Raw genomic sequence first — 13,483 nt, forward strand, 5'->3', positions numbered from 1 at the left:
TGTGAAGTTTGATGTTTGTATCACATTGGTAATTATTTTTGACAATTTATGGATTGCAGTTTCTTGCAGTTCTCATTTTCGCAATAAAAGTAGTCATACTTCATCTAATACATACAGTATGTTGCGAGACATTTTGAAAAGCAAACACAAAAAGAGTTGCAAGATTGTGATGTGATTTAAGAAATTGACTGTAAAACTTCATTACGTTTTTATACTCTGCATTCTAAGCTCAGGAACTAATATATTCTCTTGAATGGCAATTGTGCTTAGTTTGTAAAATGACTACAGATTTCAAATCATTTTTATAATTTAAGTAGTTAAGATTGAAGTTGCTGTTTTTCTGGACCAGAGATCTGAACATTGATTATTTTTCCAGAATGGTACTTTGAAAGATGGGCAACATACCTTTGCTGGCTTGATTTCACGCTGTCTTCAGTTTTTTTAAAAAAAGGACACTTCCTGCTGACTTTGGGATAAACTAACAAATGTTGAAAGGTTTGACCATATTTTCTCCAGCTGAAAGAATGATGACTGAGAAGCAGTTGTTTAAATCTTAATGGAAGTGATATGGACAATATGTATTGCTATGCAATGACTCTAATCTATTTGCTAAATAAAGAGGACCTCATTAGCTGCAAAAGGTATTTATAAATCTTGTCTGACTAGAATAGATTTATTGTGCTACATGTTTCCCTTTTTATGTATTTTGCTGTAGAAGGTAGGAAGAGTTTTTCTTTGAAGTAAAATCACTTCATTTAGATTTAATGGTGATGATTTGAACTTTCTGCTATCTCACCATTGCATGTAGTGTTCCATTTGCAAGTCATATATTATTTCTTTTGCAAACATTTGAACTGATATGTCTTTGCATTATACAACTAAGGTGACGTCAGAATTAGTGTCTGTAAGGTACAGAATAAATGCTCATTTCTTTACTCATGTTGAGCCACAGTTATTTAAAAATTGTTAAATATCATGTCACAAAAGTATAGAAGTTTGTGTAAATATAGGTTCTGCTGTTTGCATAGTATGCACTGGCCACCTTGACTGGGATGTTGATGAACGAACTGCACTTGTCATTTGCCGGATTTGAGTTGTACTGTCTGTTTTGTGCCCCAGGTCATGAAGCAGATAGGTGTTGATTTGTCACGTTGATAACACAAGTGATCCTTGAGAAATGTTTGGATTTAATCGTGCCTTTCGTGTTGACCGGAAACCCCAAAGTGCTTCACAGACAAGTATTGTTATTAGTGTAGTATTAGAAACATGGTAGCCAATTTCTGACTCGCAGGCTCCTCGAAGATGTGATAATGGCCAGAGAATCTTCCTGTAATGTTGATTTGAAGGTTAAATATTGGTTAAGATGCCGGTATTAAGTTGGAGCTGTTCTTCAGAATTGAGATATGGGGAGTTTGTATCACCCAAGAGGGTAGATTGGCCCTCTATTTAACATATTATCTGAAAGCCAGTACATCTGACAGCAGTAACTCCTGTATTGCCACATTAGAGTACTTATGTTGACTTCCGTGCTTAAGTCTCTAGGTGTAAATTTTGAATTCACAACCTTCTGAGGTGTGAGTACTGGCAACTACCGTGATGCGCAATAGTCGATCTATTCCCTTTCTCTTTGTTTTTGAAAGCATAAATAAGAGGGATTTCATAATCTTCTAACTCACCAGTAATCCAAAAGTCGCCTGCAACCAGCTATAATTGGAAATTCTGACATTTTGGCATTTCCTTCCCCTACTGAGTCAGTCAACCATTAACTCTTCCCCAAAAATTAGGGAGAGAGGGAGAGAAAAAAGTACAGGATTTGAATATTAGAGCTGCAACATAAGGTTGCTTTAAAAACAAGCAATCGATAACATATCTTCTGACTCCACTGGGAGATCCACTATTGGATTTAAATATATAAGCCAGTGGTACAAACAGATGATGGTCTCACCATTGTGACTACCGTGTGAGGAGAAATGGATGCTTCTGTGCAGTGGCTGAAAGAAGATGATATGGGAATTTCATATGTATGATAATCTAATCAGATGATTGTCATGATTTTGAATCCTGTCACAGTCAGATCATGTGGCCAAGTCCAACTCCATGAAACCAAATCATGTTTCTACTCAGAAGTTGAGTGCTGAAATTTCCTGATGTGGAGATGCCGGTATTAGACTGGGGTGGACAAAGTCAGAAGCCACGTGGCACCAGGTATTGGTCCTTTCAGAACACTTTGCCTGATGAAGGAGCAGCACTCCAAAAGCTTGTGATTTTAAGTAAACCTGTTGGGCTATAACCTGGTGGCATGTATTTCTGACTGAATTTTCCTGTTCAAGGTGGCCATGAACATCAGCTGGTTGAGCAGGATTGTTTGGCCTTACCGCCTATCTCGCTTCTTGAGTTATGTCCTTGTTCTTGGAGTAGACTTGTGTGCTGTCTATTCTCAAAGCCTTCAATGGCTGTTGGCCAATTCAGGAGTTAGTGTGCATTATTACTTTTCAACTTTATTAAATTCTAATTTTGTGCTTTTTAATTTTGTACTTTTTGGTTTCTGCTCCAGACCCCCTATTAAGGGGATAGTACTTTTTAAAAAATCTTTATAATTTGGTCTAATTTGGCTCAAATAGCAGATCCCACTATCACTGTGCATGGTTGTAACAACATAATTAAAAATTCTACTTTTAAGGTTTTGGAGTAGATTTGTAGCTTGAGTTGTGTGTGTTGAGCCCGCTACATGCTAAAAAGACTTAGACAGGACAGATCAACAAAACAGACTTCTTCAGAATGAAACCCGAAGGAACCAATGCACCCCGATTCTGTGTCCTCCCGAAAGTGCACAAACCAGAAGTACCTCCTATACCCATAGTCTCTCTACCAGGCACTTCATCACACAGATTAGCCAAGGAACTACAAAGGAGACTCAGGCACTGAGTCCACAAGTCATCCCACTCCATCCATGCAGCCCAAGAATTCCTCAACTCCATCAAAAACATAAGAATAGACTATGAGGAGACCATGATATTGTTTGATGTCACTGCCTTATTTATATCAATAGACATACCACAAGCAAGGGAAAGAATGACAGCAAGACTCCGGTGAAACCATCTCCACAGACAACCTGCTCCAACTACTGGACCTATGCCTCACCACCCACATCACTTTCAACGGCCAATCATAGGAACAAATCAACGGGACACCCATGGGATCACCTATCTCTGGACTCATAGCAGAGGCAGTGATGCAAAGACTAGAGTCCTTCTGCTCATCCAACCAAAACGGACCAAACTCAAAGAGGCACACAAACTTGTAAACAACACCCTCACCAGAATAAAATTCACCAGACAGGAGGAGAAAAACAAACAGCTCCCATTCCTGGATGTCATGGTAGAGCGCAAGACAAATGGGGAACTCCAAACAAAAGTACACAGAAAAGCCACATACACACAGACCAGGTACAATCAACAGCAACAGTCCCAACACACACAAACGAAGCTGCGTGCGAACCCTATGTAAACGGGCAGCAACACAGAACTCTGCCAAGAGGAAGAAGGATACCTCATCCAGGTTTTCAAAGATATTGGATACCTAAAAAACTGGTCAGAAGATGCCTACACGAACAACATCAGGAAGATACTACATGCCCTGACAAACTCATCACACCACTATACATCAGGAACACATTGGAACTCAAGATTCCTATGACTGCTGGGCATCAGAGTGGCACATAAGCCCACATCAACCCTACGACAACTGCTCACCCAAAGTAGAGACCCACTCTCGCCATGGACAGGACCAATGTCATCTTTATAAGATCCCCTGCAGAGACTGTGGAAAAACACTACAACGGACAAATAGGAAGGAAGCTAACAACAAGGGTACATGAACACCAACCGGGTACAAATAGACACGACCAATACTCCCTCATCTCAATCCACGTGGATAAGGAGAACCACTGATTCGACTTGAGACAACACCAAAATCCTGGGACAAGCTAAGTAGAAGCAGACACAGGAATTCCTAGAAGCCTGGTACTCCATGAGGCATGCTATTAATAAACATATTGAACCCCATATACACTCCTTACTTCCGGTTTTCCTTCATAGTGGCAATTCAGCTCAACAGACTCCAGAGTTTAAAAACCAGGTGGGAAAACACACCGCTTCATTGGAGGCTGCACTGATGATGTTACCCATGAAAGGCCTAGGCCCGAAACATCAGCTTTTGTGCTCCTGAGATGCTGCTTGACCAGCTGTGTTCATCCAGCTCCACACTTTATTATCCAGTGTAATGAAACGTCTGCAGAACAACAAAGCAGCTTGGCGAGCCAACCAACCTCAAAGTTCTCTTTTTTTAGTAAAAGATAAATAGGACTGTTGATTCTTTACATAGTGTTCTGTTTTGATGTTTGTCCATTCTACAAATGCATTTTGAGATCTGATTATTCATATTCATAATGTTACTTAGAAAACAAATGTTACATTATGGTCACTGTTATTTCATAAAGAATCAGGTATTATGTGATGAAACTGATTCATTTCCTGTTTCAGTGAAATCAATTAATATTGTTGCTTAATGATGACATTTAGTGAGCAAATTTTGTTTTCATTGTGTGAAGAGTAAGAAGTCACGTAATTATTAAAGGTGTACTTCGGGAACGTATACTTTGAAGCTAGATTGAATCTTGGGTATTTGTGTTGGTTAAGTGAGTGAACAAATTTGACAAATTATGTACAGTGTACACAAATGTGAAATTGTCCATTTTGGCACAAAATAAAAAGGAATTATTATCTAAATGATGAAAGATTACAGAATTAACTTGGGGGCCCAAGTAAGTGAATCTCAAAATCTAGTAGGCATGTACAGTGAGTAAATAGGAAAGCTTAATAGAATGTTATTGTTTATCGTGAGAATTGAATACAAAAATTCAGAGGTTACACTTGAGTCATACAGGGCACAGGTAAGACTATATCTGGAGTGGTTTTCTAAGTTCTTCCCTCAGTCCTTTTTTTTTGTAAGTTCAGCATTTTCTTGTAAGGGGAAATCATTTTCATGAATCAAAGATGGCTTTGCCCATTATCATCATTTTTCAGTGTTTTTTTGAAAGGACTTTAATTGGATTCTGCTGTCTCCTGAAAAATGAATGTTTCTAATAAGTTGAGCATCAAAGTAGATTGGTAAATAAAAGTTAATTTTCAGATGAGGGGTTTCTTTAATCGCCAGAAAGTATTATACTGAAGTTATTTGCTGGTTTCTATCTATAAGATAGTACTGATAAGAAAATAAATATTAGACGCTGCTCGGTGGTCTAGATGCAGATTTTTATTTGATCAGGCTATTAGCTATTATATTCCAAGCATCGGAATTTTCTTTAAACAGAAAATGGAATAAGATTTTTGAATAGATTTGTAGCTTGGGTTGTGCATGGTGTGGTTGGTTGGCTCGCTGAGCTGGCGAAATTTGTTTTTCTGCAGACGTTTCATTACCCTACTGGGTAACGTCATTAGTGCAGCCTCCAATGAAGCGCCATTGTGTTTTCCCGCCTGTTATGAAAATGGAATATCAAGAGTCATACAGCATGGAAACAGGCCCTTCGGTCCAACTTGTTCACACTAACCAGACATCTCAATCTGATCTAATCCCTTTTTAGCAGCATTTGTCCCATATCCCTCTGAAACCCTTCCTATTCAGGTACCCATCCAGATGCCTTTTAATGTTGTAATTGTACCTGTTTCCTCCACACCACACTTTCCTACATTAATTACTTGCTGGTCTTGCAGGCTAACTTTGTGTTTCATGCACAAGAACACTCAATCCTGCTGTGTTGCACCTTTATTGAAAGTCTTTCCATTTTGGTTCTGTCACTGGCCAAATCTGAGTAATCCTGTTGCCTAGAGTTACTTGCTGGTCACGCGATACTTGAGACAAGGGGGTGTGTAGAGTTGGGCCAATAGTTTCAAAGTACCCTGTCTATTTCCCTTTGTTTTTCATTCATCCCAATTGCACTCACTTCCTGCAAAGGTTGTGTTAGACTTGAAATTGCAGTCACAATGGGGCTCAAATATTATAAATGGATGGAAAATGCCTATAAAAGTGATCTTTTGAGTACTGGCTGAATGCCTGGTCTCCTGACTTGGGGAAACTGGGTTGGTGCTGCAGGTTGTTCGTAACTGAACTTGTAAAGGCAGGAAAAGAGAAACCCAGGCCCAGATGTTGAAACAGTCTTTCTAGTCTGTTAGGGCTCTATATTTATATTCCTTGTAATGTGATCATACGTTAGGAGTACTTGCAGGTTTTTTTTTCTGTTCCTGTTGTAGTTTAATATATTGTTTTTGTTTCTTTACAGTTTCCTCATGTGATTGTGAATTGTGTGGAATGTTTTTCTTCAAGGATGCTTTTTGAACAAATACTTAATGAGCTGCAGGGTCATTCTCTATCCCCCAAGAATGAATACTCTTCTTATCTGCAGTGTAACACACTCAATGAATTCGTTCTACTTTATAAGCAAGTGATCCACAAACAGAATTTGCACAATCAAACTGTCTACATTGTAAGTAAATGATGATGAAATTACTTTTTAAAAATTAGCATTTCAGGGAATCATATAACAGAATGGAATAAATCTGGCAGATTTATCATATTGTTGGCGCAGTAGGGTGACTCTATGCTGTACTGTTGAGGTTAGCTTGGTTGTGAACCAAAATTACTCATCTTATTAAAAGACGTGTTTCCTTTTTGCACCCATATTTCCCATTACCAGATGTGGTAACATGCTCTCCTAATATGTATTCCTCATGTTTTCCTTTTTCTGAGTGTTGCAGGCGATAATACCATGGAGTTAATTGGAAGACAGTTCAAATTTTTCCTTACTTGTTGCCCATATATCTAATTCAATCAAGGATTTTGCAATACTGATAAGGAATCAAAGTGCTGGTTTATCTTTTGCTTTCCTCATGATCAGTCTTGCTGAAGCTGTTGGTGTTATTGAATCTGTCAGCCAGAGAGCTAACTCAGTGCAGATCCCCAGAATTGAATCAGAGTCTTGGTTGATCTTTGCAGATCAGATTATTACCGAATTGTTGAGAAATTCTATATACACTGTATTTGGCAGCGGATGGTTTCACACCATAGAATATTGAATAATTTGACGTATCAAAGGGTGAGAAAGGCTATTAATGTTCCCTACCCCTCCAACCTGTGGAAAAGCCAACTCTTAGGAGAGACCGGAAATGAGAGCGGAGGCAGAAATCTTTAGCCAACTTTTACTTGAAGTGTAGAGGAATTTTCCAAACTCTGAAACAAATAATTGAAGCTCAGGTTAACATGGTTATTTCAACTTGTCACTAAATTAGCCATTTCTTCTGTTAGATGCTTGTCAGGAAGGGGATTCTTCCTGGTATCTAACCTCTGTTTTTTTTTCTGTTTTATTTTTAAACATGTCCCTTGGTTCTATTTGCTCCTAGTTGTTCTATCCATTTCCGGTAAAACTTGGATCTAAAAACTAACATGCTCTTTGGGAGGTCAGTGTTAGGCATTCTGATACAGTGACATGTCCAGAGCAGCTGTGGTTTTGAGAATGGTTGGTTGCCTCTATGCTTGGGTTACCTCCTTCGTGGAGGATGCTAGTATTTATGTAGTGATCCGTCCAGTTAACACAGGATTTTCCTTAGGCAGCACTGATGGTATGGATTAGGTATTCGTTCAGTGTTGGTAATAGGTCACCCAGGTTTTGCAGCCGCAGAGAAGGTTTGGAAGAATGATGGTGTAGTAGATATTTTCGATCAACTTGGAGCAGGTGGAACTTCACCTGGGCCTTCAAGTTCAGAGGTAAGGACACTACTACCGTGCCATAACAACGTTTTACTGCTTTTGGCCCTTTCAGCCTGCTTTACCATGAGATATGCTAAAGGATGATCTCTTGTTGTCTCAGCTGCACTTTGCTGTCATCTCTCCGTCGTCCTGGACTCTCTTGTCTTTCAAAAATCTATCCAAATCTGCCTTGAATCAATGATTCAGCCTCCATTGAGAAAAGGGAATTCCACTGACTAACAATCCTCCTGGAATGGAACAAAGAAATCTCCCCTTCTGTGTGAAAGGAATGAGTTCTTCATTTTAAATTGTGTTCCCTACTTCCAGACTTCTCAAAATATTTTCTTGATGTCCACCCTTATGATTCCCATCATCAAAAGTTTTTCTCAAAGTTGCGTAGCCGTACAGCTGCTCAGAAGCTCCGCACTCATGCCAGTGCATGGCTTCTGCACACTTGTACTTGCTACACAAAGTGACTCTTTCTTGAATATAGGTTATATTTATATTTTGCAGTGTTATGCATTTCTTCCAGAATGTAAAGAATTTTGAAACATTGTTAGCGATACTTCTGTTGCACGGCTGCTTTTTAATCACCCTACGATGCAAGTGATGACTTTCCTGGGACTTAGGACTTTTTGGGAGTCAGTAGCTACTCCCTGTTAGATACTGTTTAAATATTTTTAGCTAACTGTAAGAAGAATATCATATTTTTATAAATTATTTTTAAAATTGCACATATTTGAATAAAATGACAAGGTGGAAGATGCATGTGTTGATGGAGGCTAAGTATCTTGTGTAAATTCTAAATGGAATACCTGCCTTAATTTAAGGTGTTGGATAAAGCAGAACATTTGAGGGAAATGGATTCAAACTTGTTGCCTGGATTTCTGAGGTTTCAAGAATTGGTAAGTCGCTGGTCTCTTAATGGCTATAATTATTTCCTGTAACAATCTTGTATTATTTTCACTCTCAAATAGATTGAAATCTTGAAAATATTGTTAGGAAAATAAATGTACAGTCCAACAGAAAATGGCTTTAAGCTTGCTGTTAGATGCAAAGTTTCTAATTTTGTTGTTGAGTGTATTATGTTTGCTATGCACATGGAGCTACCTCTGTCCCTATAGCTGGAACCCAGCTAAAGACCAGAAGAGGACCAGAAGTTGATGCACATTCTTTTAGCTGTTGTGGTAGCAGTAAATTCTTCTTTGCAAATCTTTACAGTCTTAGTATTTTCTAAATCATATTTTTGCAAACTGCATACTTTTATCCTTTGTTCGAACATGATACAATTTGTGCAGATTTGGACAAACCGCAACTGCCACAAAGCATGTTTGCTTCAGAATTCCTGCAGCTTTGGACAAGCAGAGGTAAAATGATTACTGTGGTGCATGGAACTTGTTAGAGGATTATGTTAGATAATCTGGAAATATACTTAATTGCTGTGGAGGATTAACAAAGAATATTGATCATAGAAAATTGTTGATAGAATGGAATCCATGATTGGTTTGATTACATTAAAATTTGTTTCAAGTACTGAAGCTGTTGCCCTTGCTCCCCACCATGAGCATTGACTTACAATCCCAAATGCTGTACATCAAAAAATCAGAGATAATGGGAACTGCAGATGCTGGAGATTCCAAGATAATAAAATGTGAGGCTGGATGAACACAGCAGGCCAAGCAGCATCTCAGGAGCACAAAAGCTGACGTTTCGGGCCTAGACCCTTCATCAGAGAGGGGGATGGGGGGAGGGAACTGGAATAAATAGGGAGAGAGGGGGAGGCGGACCAAAGATGGAGAGTAAAGAAGATAGGTGGAGAGAGTGTAGGTGGGGAGGTAGGGAGGGGATAGGTCAGTCCAGGGAAGACGGACAGGTCAAGGAGGTGGGATGAGGTTAGTAGGTAGCTGGGGGTGCGGCTTGGGGTGGGAGGAAGGGATGGGTGAGAGGAAGAACCGGTTAGGGAGGCAGAGACAGGTTGGACTGGTTTTGGGATGCAGTGGGTGGGGGGCAAGAGCTGGGCTGGTTGTGTGGTGCAGTGGGGGGAGGGGACGAACTGGGCTGGTTTAGGGATGCAGTAGGGGAAGGGGAGATTTTGAAACTGGTGAAGTCCACATTGATACCATATGGCTGCAGGGTTCCCAGGCGGAATAGGAGTTGCTGTTCCTGCAACCTTCGGGTGGCATCATTGTGGCACTGCAGGAGGCCCATGATGGACATGTAATCTAGAGAATGGGAGGGGGAGTGGAAATGGTTTGCGACTGGGAGGTGCAGTTGTTTGTTGCGAACTGAGCGGAGGTGTTCTGCAAAGCGGTCCCCAAGCCTCCGCTTGGTTTCCCCAATGTAGAGGAAGCCGCACCGGGTACAGTGGATGCAGTATACCACATTGGCAGATGTGCAGGTGAACCTCTGCTTAATGTGGAATGTCATCTTGGGGCCTGGGATGGGGGTGAGGGAGGAGGTGTGGGGACAAGTGTAGCATTTCCTGCGGTTGCAGGGGAAGGTGCCGGGTGTGGTGGGGTTGGAGGGCAGTGTGGAGCGAACAAGGGAGTCACGGAGAGAGTGGTCTCTCCGGAAAGCAGACAGGAGAGGGGATGGAAAAATGTCCTGGGTGGTGGGGTCGGATTGTAAATGGCGGAAGTGTCGGAGGATGATGCATTGTATCCGGAGGTTGGTAGGGTGGTGTGTGAGAACGAGGGGGATCCTCTTGGGGCAGTTGTGGCGGGGGCGGGGTGTGAGGGATGTGTCGCGGGAAATGCGGGAGACGCGGTCAAGGGCGTTCTCGATCACCGTGGGGGGAAAGTTGCGGTCCTTAAAGAACTTGGACATCTGGGATGTGCGGGAGTGGAATGTCTTATCGTGGGAGCAGATGCGGCGGAGGCGGAGGAATTGGGAATAGGGGATGGAATTTTTGCAGGAGGGTGGGTGGGAGGAGGTGTATTCTAGGTAGCTGTGGGAGTCGGTGGGCTTGAAATGGGCATCAGTTACAAGCTGGTTGCAGTTCCCTCCCCCCATCCCCCTCTCTGATGAAGGGTCTAGGCCCAAAACGTCAGCTTTTGTGCTCCTGAGATGCTGCTTGGCCTGCTGTGTTCATCCAGCCTCACATCAAAAAATCAGCCCACTTACACCACATTGGTAATGGCTGTCTCTGATCGGTTCCAAATTCCTTGGTGCTAAAACCCTCATCCATACTCTTCTTTTGTTTAAACCTGAGATGTGACTATTTTATTGTTCTTTTATTGGTCTCTCATCTTAGATTAAAAGCACTCATCTGTTCCGATCTTAGCTTGGTACTTAACCCTGTTCACTTATCACTCTTGTGCTTACTGACCTACACTGATTTCTAGTCTTAACAAGGTCTCAATTTTAATATTCTTGTCCTTGCTTGCAATTCCCTCCATATCTTTCCCCATTTCATACTGCAGTCTTTTCCAGCCTAGAACAGAGATCTCTGCATTGTTTCATTTCTGGCTTTTTCACAACTCCAGTTTTGTTTATATCTCTGATGGTTGTCTCTTCAATTTTTTAAGGCCATGCAGTTTAGGGAAGATGTTCCAAACCCCTCAATATAGAACTTCATTTCATAGTGACTACTAGTTGAGTGCCAATTGGGTGTGAAAATGGTGTTCAATATGCACACTTCAATGGTGAATTGTGCAAGATGCCATATTGGTGAAGAGAATAGGAAGTGCACAATGAATTCTCATTGGAAGTATAAAGGAGAGCAGCGCATCCTAAAAGATTAAATTATCTTCATATTAGTCACAGTTCGGCCCCAACGCCTGAACTCCTGCATGCAGTACCCCACGCATAGGTTCTTGGAATCCACTGTGTAGAGTAACGAACCAATGAAGCTGGTTGCGGAAAGATCAGTCTCAGAATCTCCTGGCTTTTTTTACCCAAGTTAAACAATCAGTACTTGTGAAAGTATGCCCACAAAAAAGGCAGTCCTGTACTGAAGACCATGCAAGTTGAGACAGCAGGAAAAGTCAGGCTAGGTAAGAAAAGGACTGGATGTGTAGAAGGCATCTGAAAACAGACAGAAGGAAGAATGACAGTGAAGAGAAATCAGTTAACAATTCAGGTTGAGCGACCCTTGACATTAACTGTGCTTTCTCTCCACAGAAGCTGCCGGACATGTTGAGCTTTTCCAGCAATTTGTTTTTGTTTCTGATTTACAGCATCTGCAGTTCTTTTGGTTTTTATGAAGAATGACAGTACTTTGCAGAACAGTACTGAACAGAGAGTTGTTTATGGCCCTTCTTGTACTGTGGCTGTTTGGAGTTGATTCGGGGCAGAAATGTCTTGAATCAGCATGCACTGCTGAATCGCTGTTGGCGCTGCACTTTAGCAGCTCTAGCCTTCTTATATTCTGCACAGCTGAACACGTGTTAAACAGCAGGGAATTCTAACTCTGCTATTTGCCTGTGCTTTCTCAGAATAATTAAGTTGGTTGAATTCTTTTAGCGATGTCAATTCTTGTTTTTTTCAATAGTTAAAAATGTAAAAGTCAGCAGGGAGTTGGGGTTGGGGTGTGGGTTGTGCAGGTGCAGGTGCTGTTGATTTTTTTTCATGGATTTCAAAGCTTCTGCATAAGCTAATTGCTCCTGGGCATGGAGGACATAGGAAGGTGTCTTCTTGATATTGAACAGAATTTAGGTGTTGGACATGACTTGGGAGAATCTGCATAGACTATGCAGAGCAGAAGGAGGGCCTTCAGGGAGAAAATCTGTTCAAGAATTTTTTTCGTGATCTGATATCCAGAGCCATGATCGCAAGAACCTGAACTTCCATTGCAACGCTTGAATGATGTTTGTGCTGGAACAGAAGTAGCAATATTGGTCATCAGATAATGCATTGTTGTCTTCTCCATGAGAATCCCTAATGTCAAACAAAACTAAAACTGCATGGATACTTGGCATCGACCTAGGGTCTAGCACTATTAAAAAAAAATAAACTAGCCCAGTCACCCCCACAAAGTCTCCTTTGCTGTCAGTTGTGTACTTGTCTATCACATGGGTCTTCTCCTTTTTGACATGGCAAACAGGAGCCTAACATTACAATTCTGCAGCCAAAAGCCTTGATTCTTCAGTCACTATCCTTTAATATGTCCTGCTCTGTGGTTTTAGAGAGACAACATTTGCAGCATGATGTTATCAACAGCATTGTTTTCCACAATTTGCCACCTCAGTGCTAAGCCTGCTCCTCGTTCTGTGGCTGCCATGGAGACAGGACTTCAGTCTTTGTTCAAAAGGAATGTAAAAGGGCATGTCAGAAGTGGCACCAGCACCTAATGGGGAGGTGCTAACATAATCAGTACAGCACAAAAACATGCATTCGGCCCATATCCCTATAAACCTGTATTCCTTGGATACGCATATGGATGATGATGGGATAGTGTAGGGGGAGGGGCTTAGATTATTTCATAGGTCGGCGCAACATCGAGGGCCGGAGGGCCTGTTCTGCACTGTATTGTTCTAAACCTTTCCTAGTCATATACCTGTCCAAATGCCTCTCAAATGTTGTTACTGTGCATGCATCTGCCACTACCTCTGGCAGTTCATTCCACATATGACCAACCCTCTGTATGAAAATCTTGCCCTCCACAGGTCCCTTTTCAAACCTTTCTCCTCTCACCTTAAAGTTATGCTGTGTGGACCTTTGCTGTTCACCTTACCTATACCCC

The 13,483-nt window shown here is 41.2% G+C and overlaps 1 protein-coding gene across 4 annotated transcripts in view; it reads left to right on the forward strand.

Annotated features, from left to right (window-relative positions):
* orc5 (origin recognition complex, subunit 5) overlaps positions 1 to 13,483 on the forward strand; it is a 79,618-nt gene that overhangs the window by 3,824 nt on the left and 62,311 nt on the right. For 3 of the 4 annotated variants that reach the window (XM_059654560.1, XM_048554465.2, XM_059654561.1), the window contains exons 4-5: positions 6,338 to 6,541; positions 8,631 to 8,705. In XM_059654560.1, the coding sequence (XP_059510543.1) occupies positions 6,338 to 6,541; positions 8,631 to 8,705 (279 nt within the window). Of the gene's footprint in view, positions 1 to 376; positions 642 to 6,337; positions 6,542 to 8,630; positions 8,706 to 13,483 lie in introns of all 4 variants that reach the window. The other variant, XM_059654562.1, reaches the window with a different exon arrangement.

Source organism: Stegostoma tigrinum, chromosome 25 (genome assembly GCF_030684315.1).
Source record: "Stegostoma tigrinum isolate sSteTig4 chromosome 25, sSteTig4.hap1, whole genome shotgun sequence".
In the NCBI taxonomy this organism is placed as follows: Eukaryota; Metazoa; Chordata; class Chondrichthyes; order Orectolobiformes; family Stegostomatidae; genus Stegostoma; species Stegostoma tigrinum.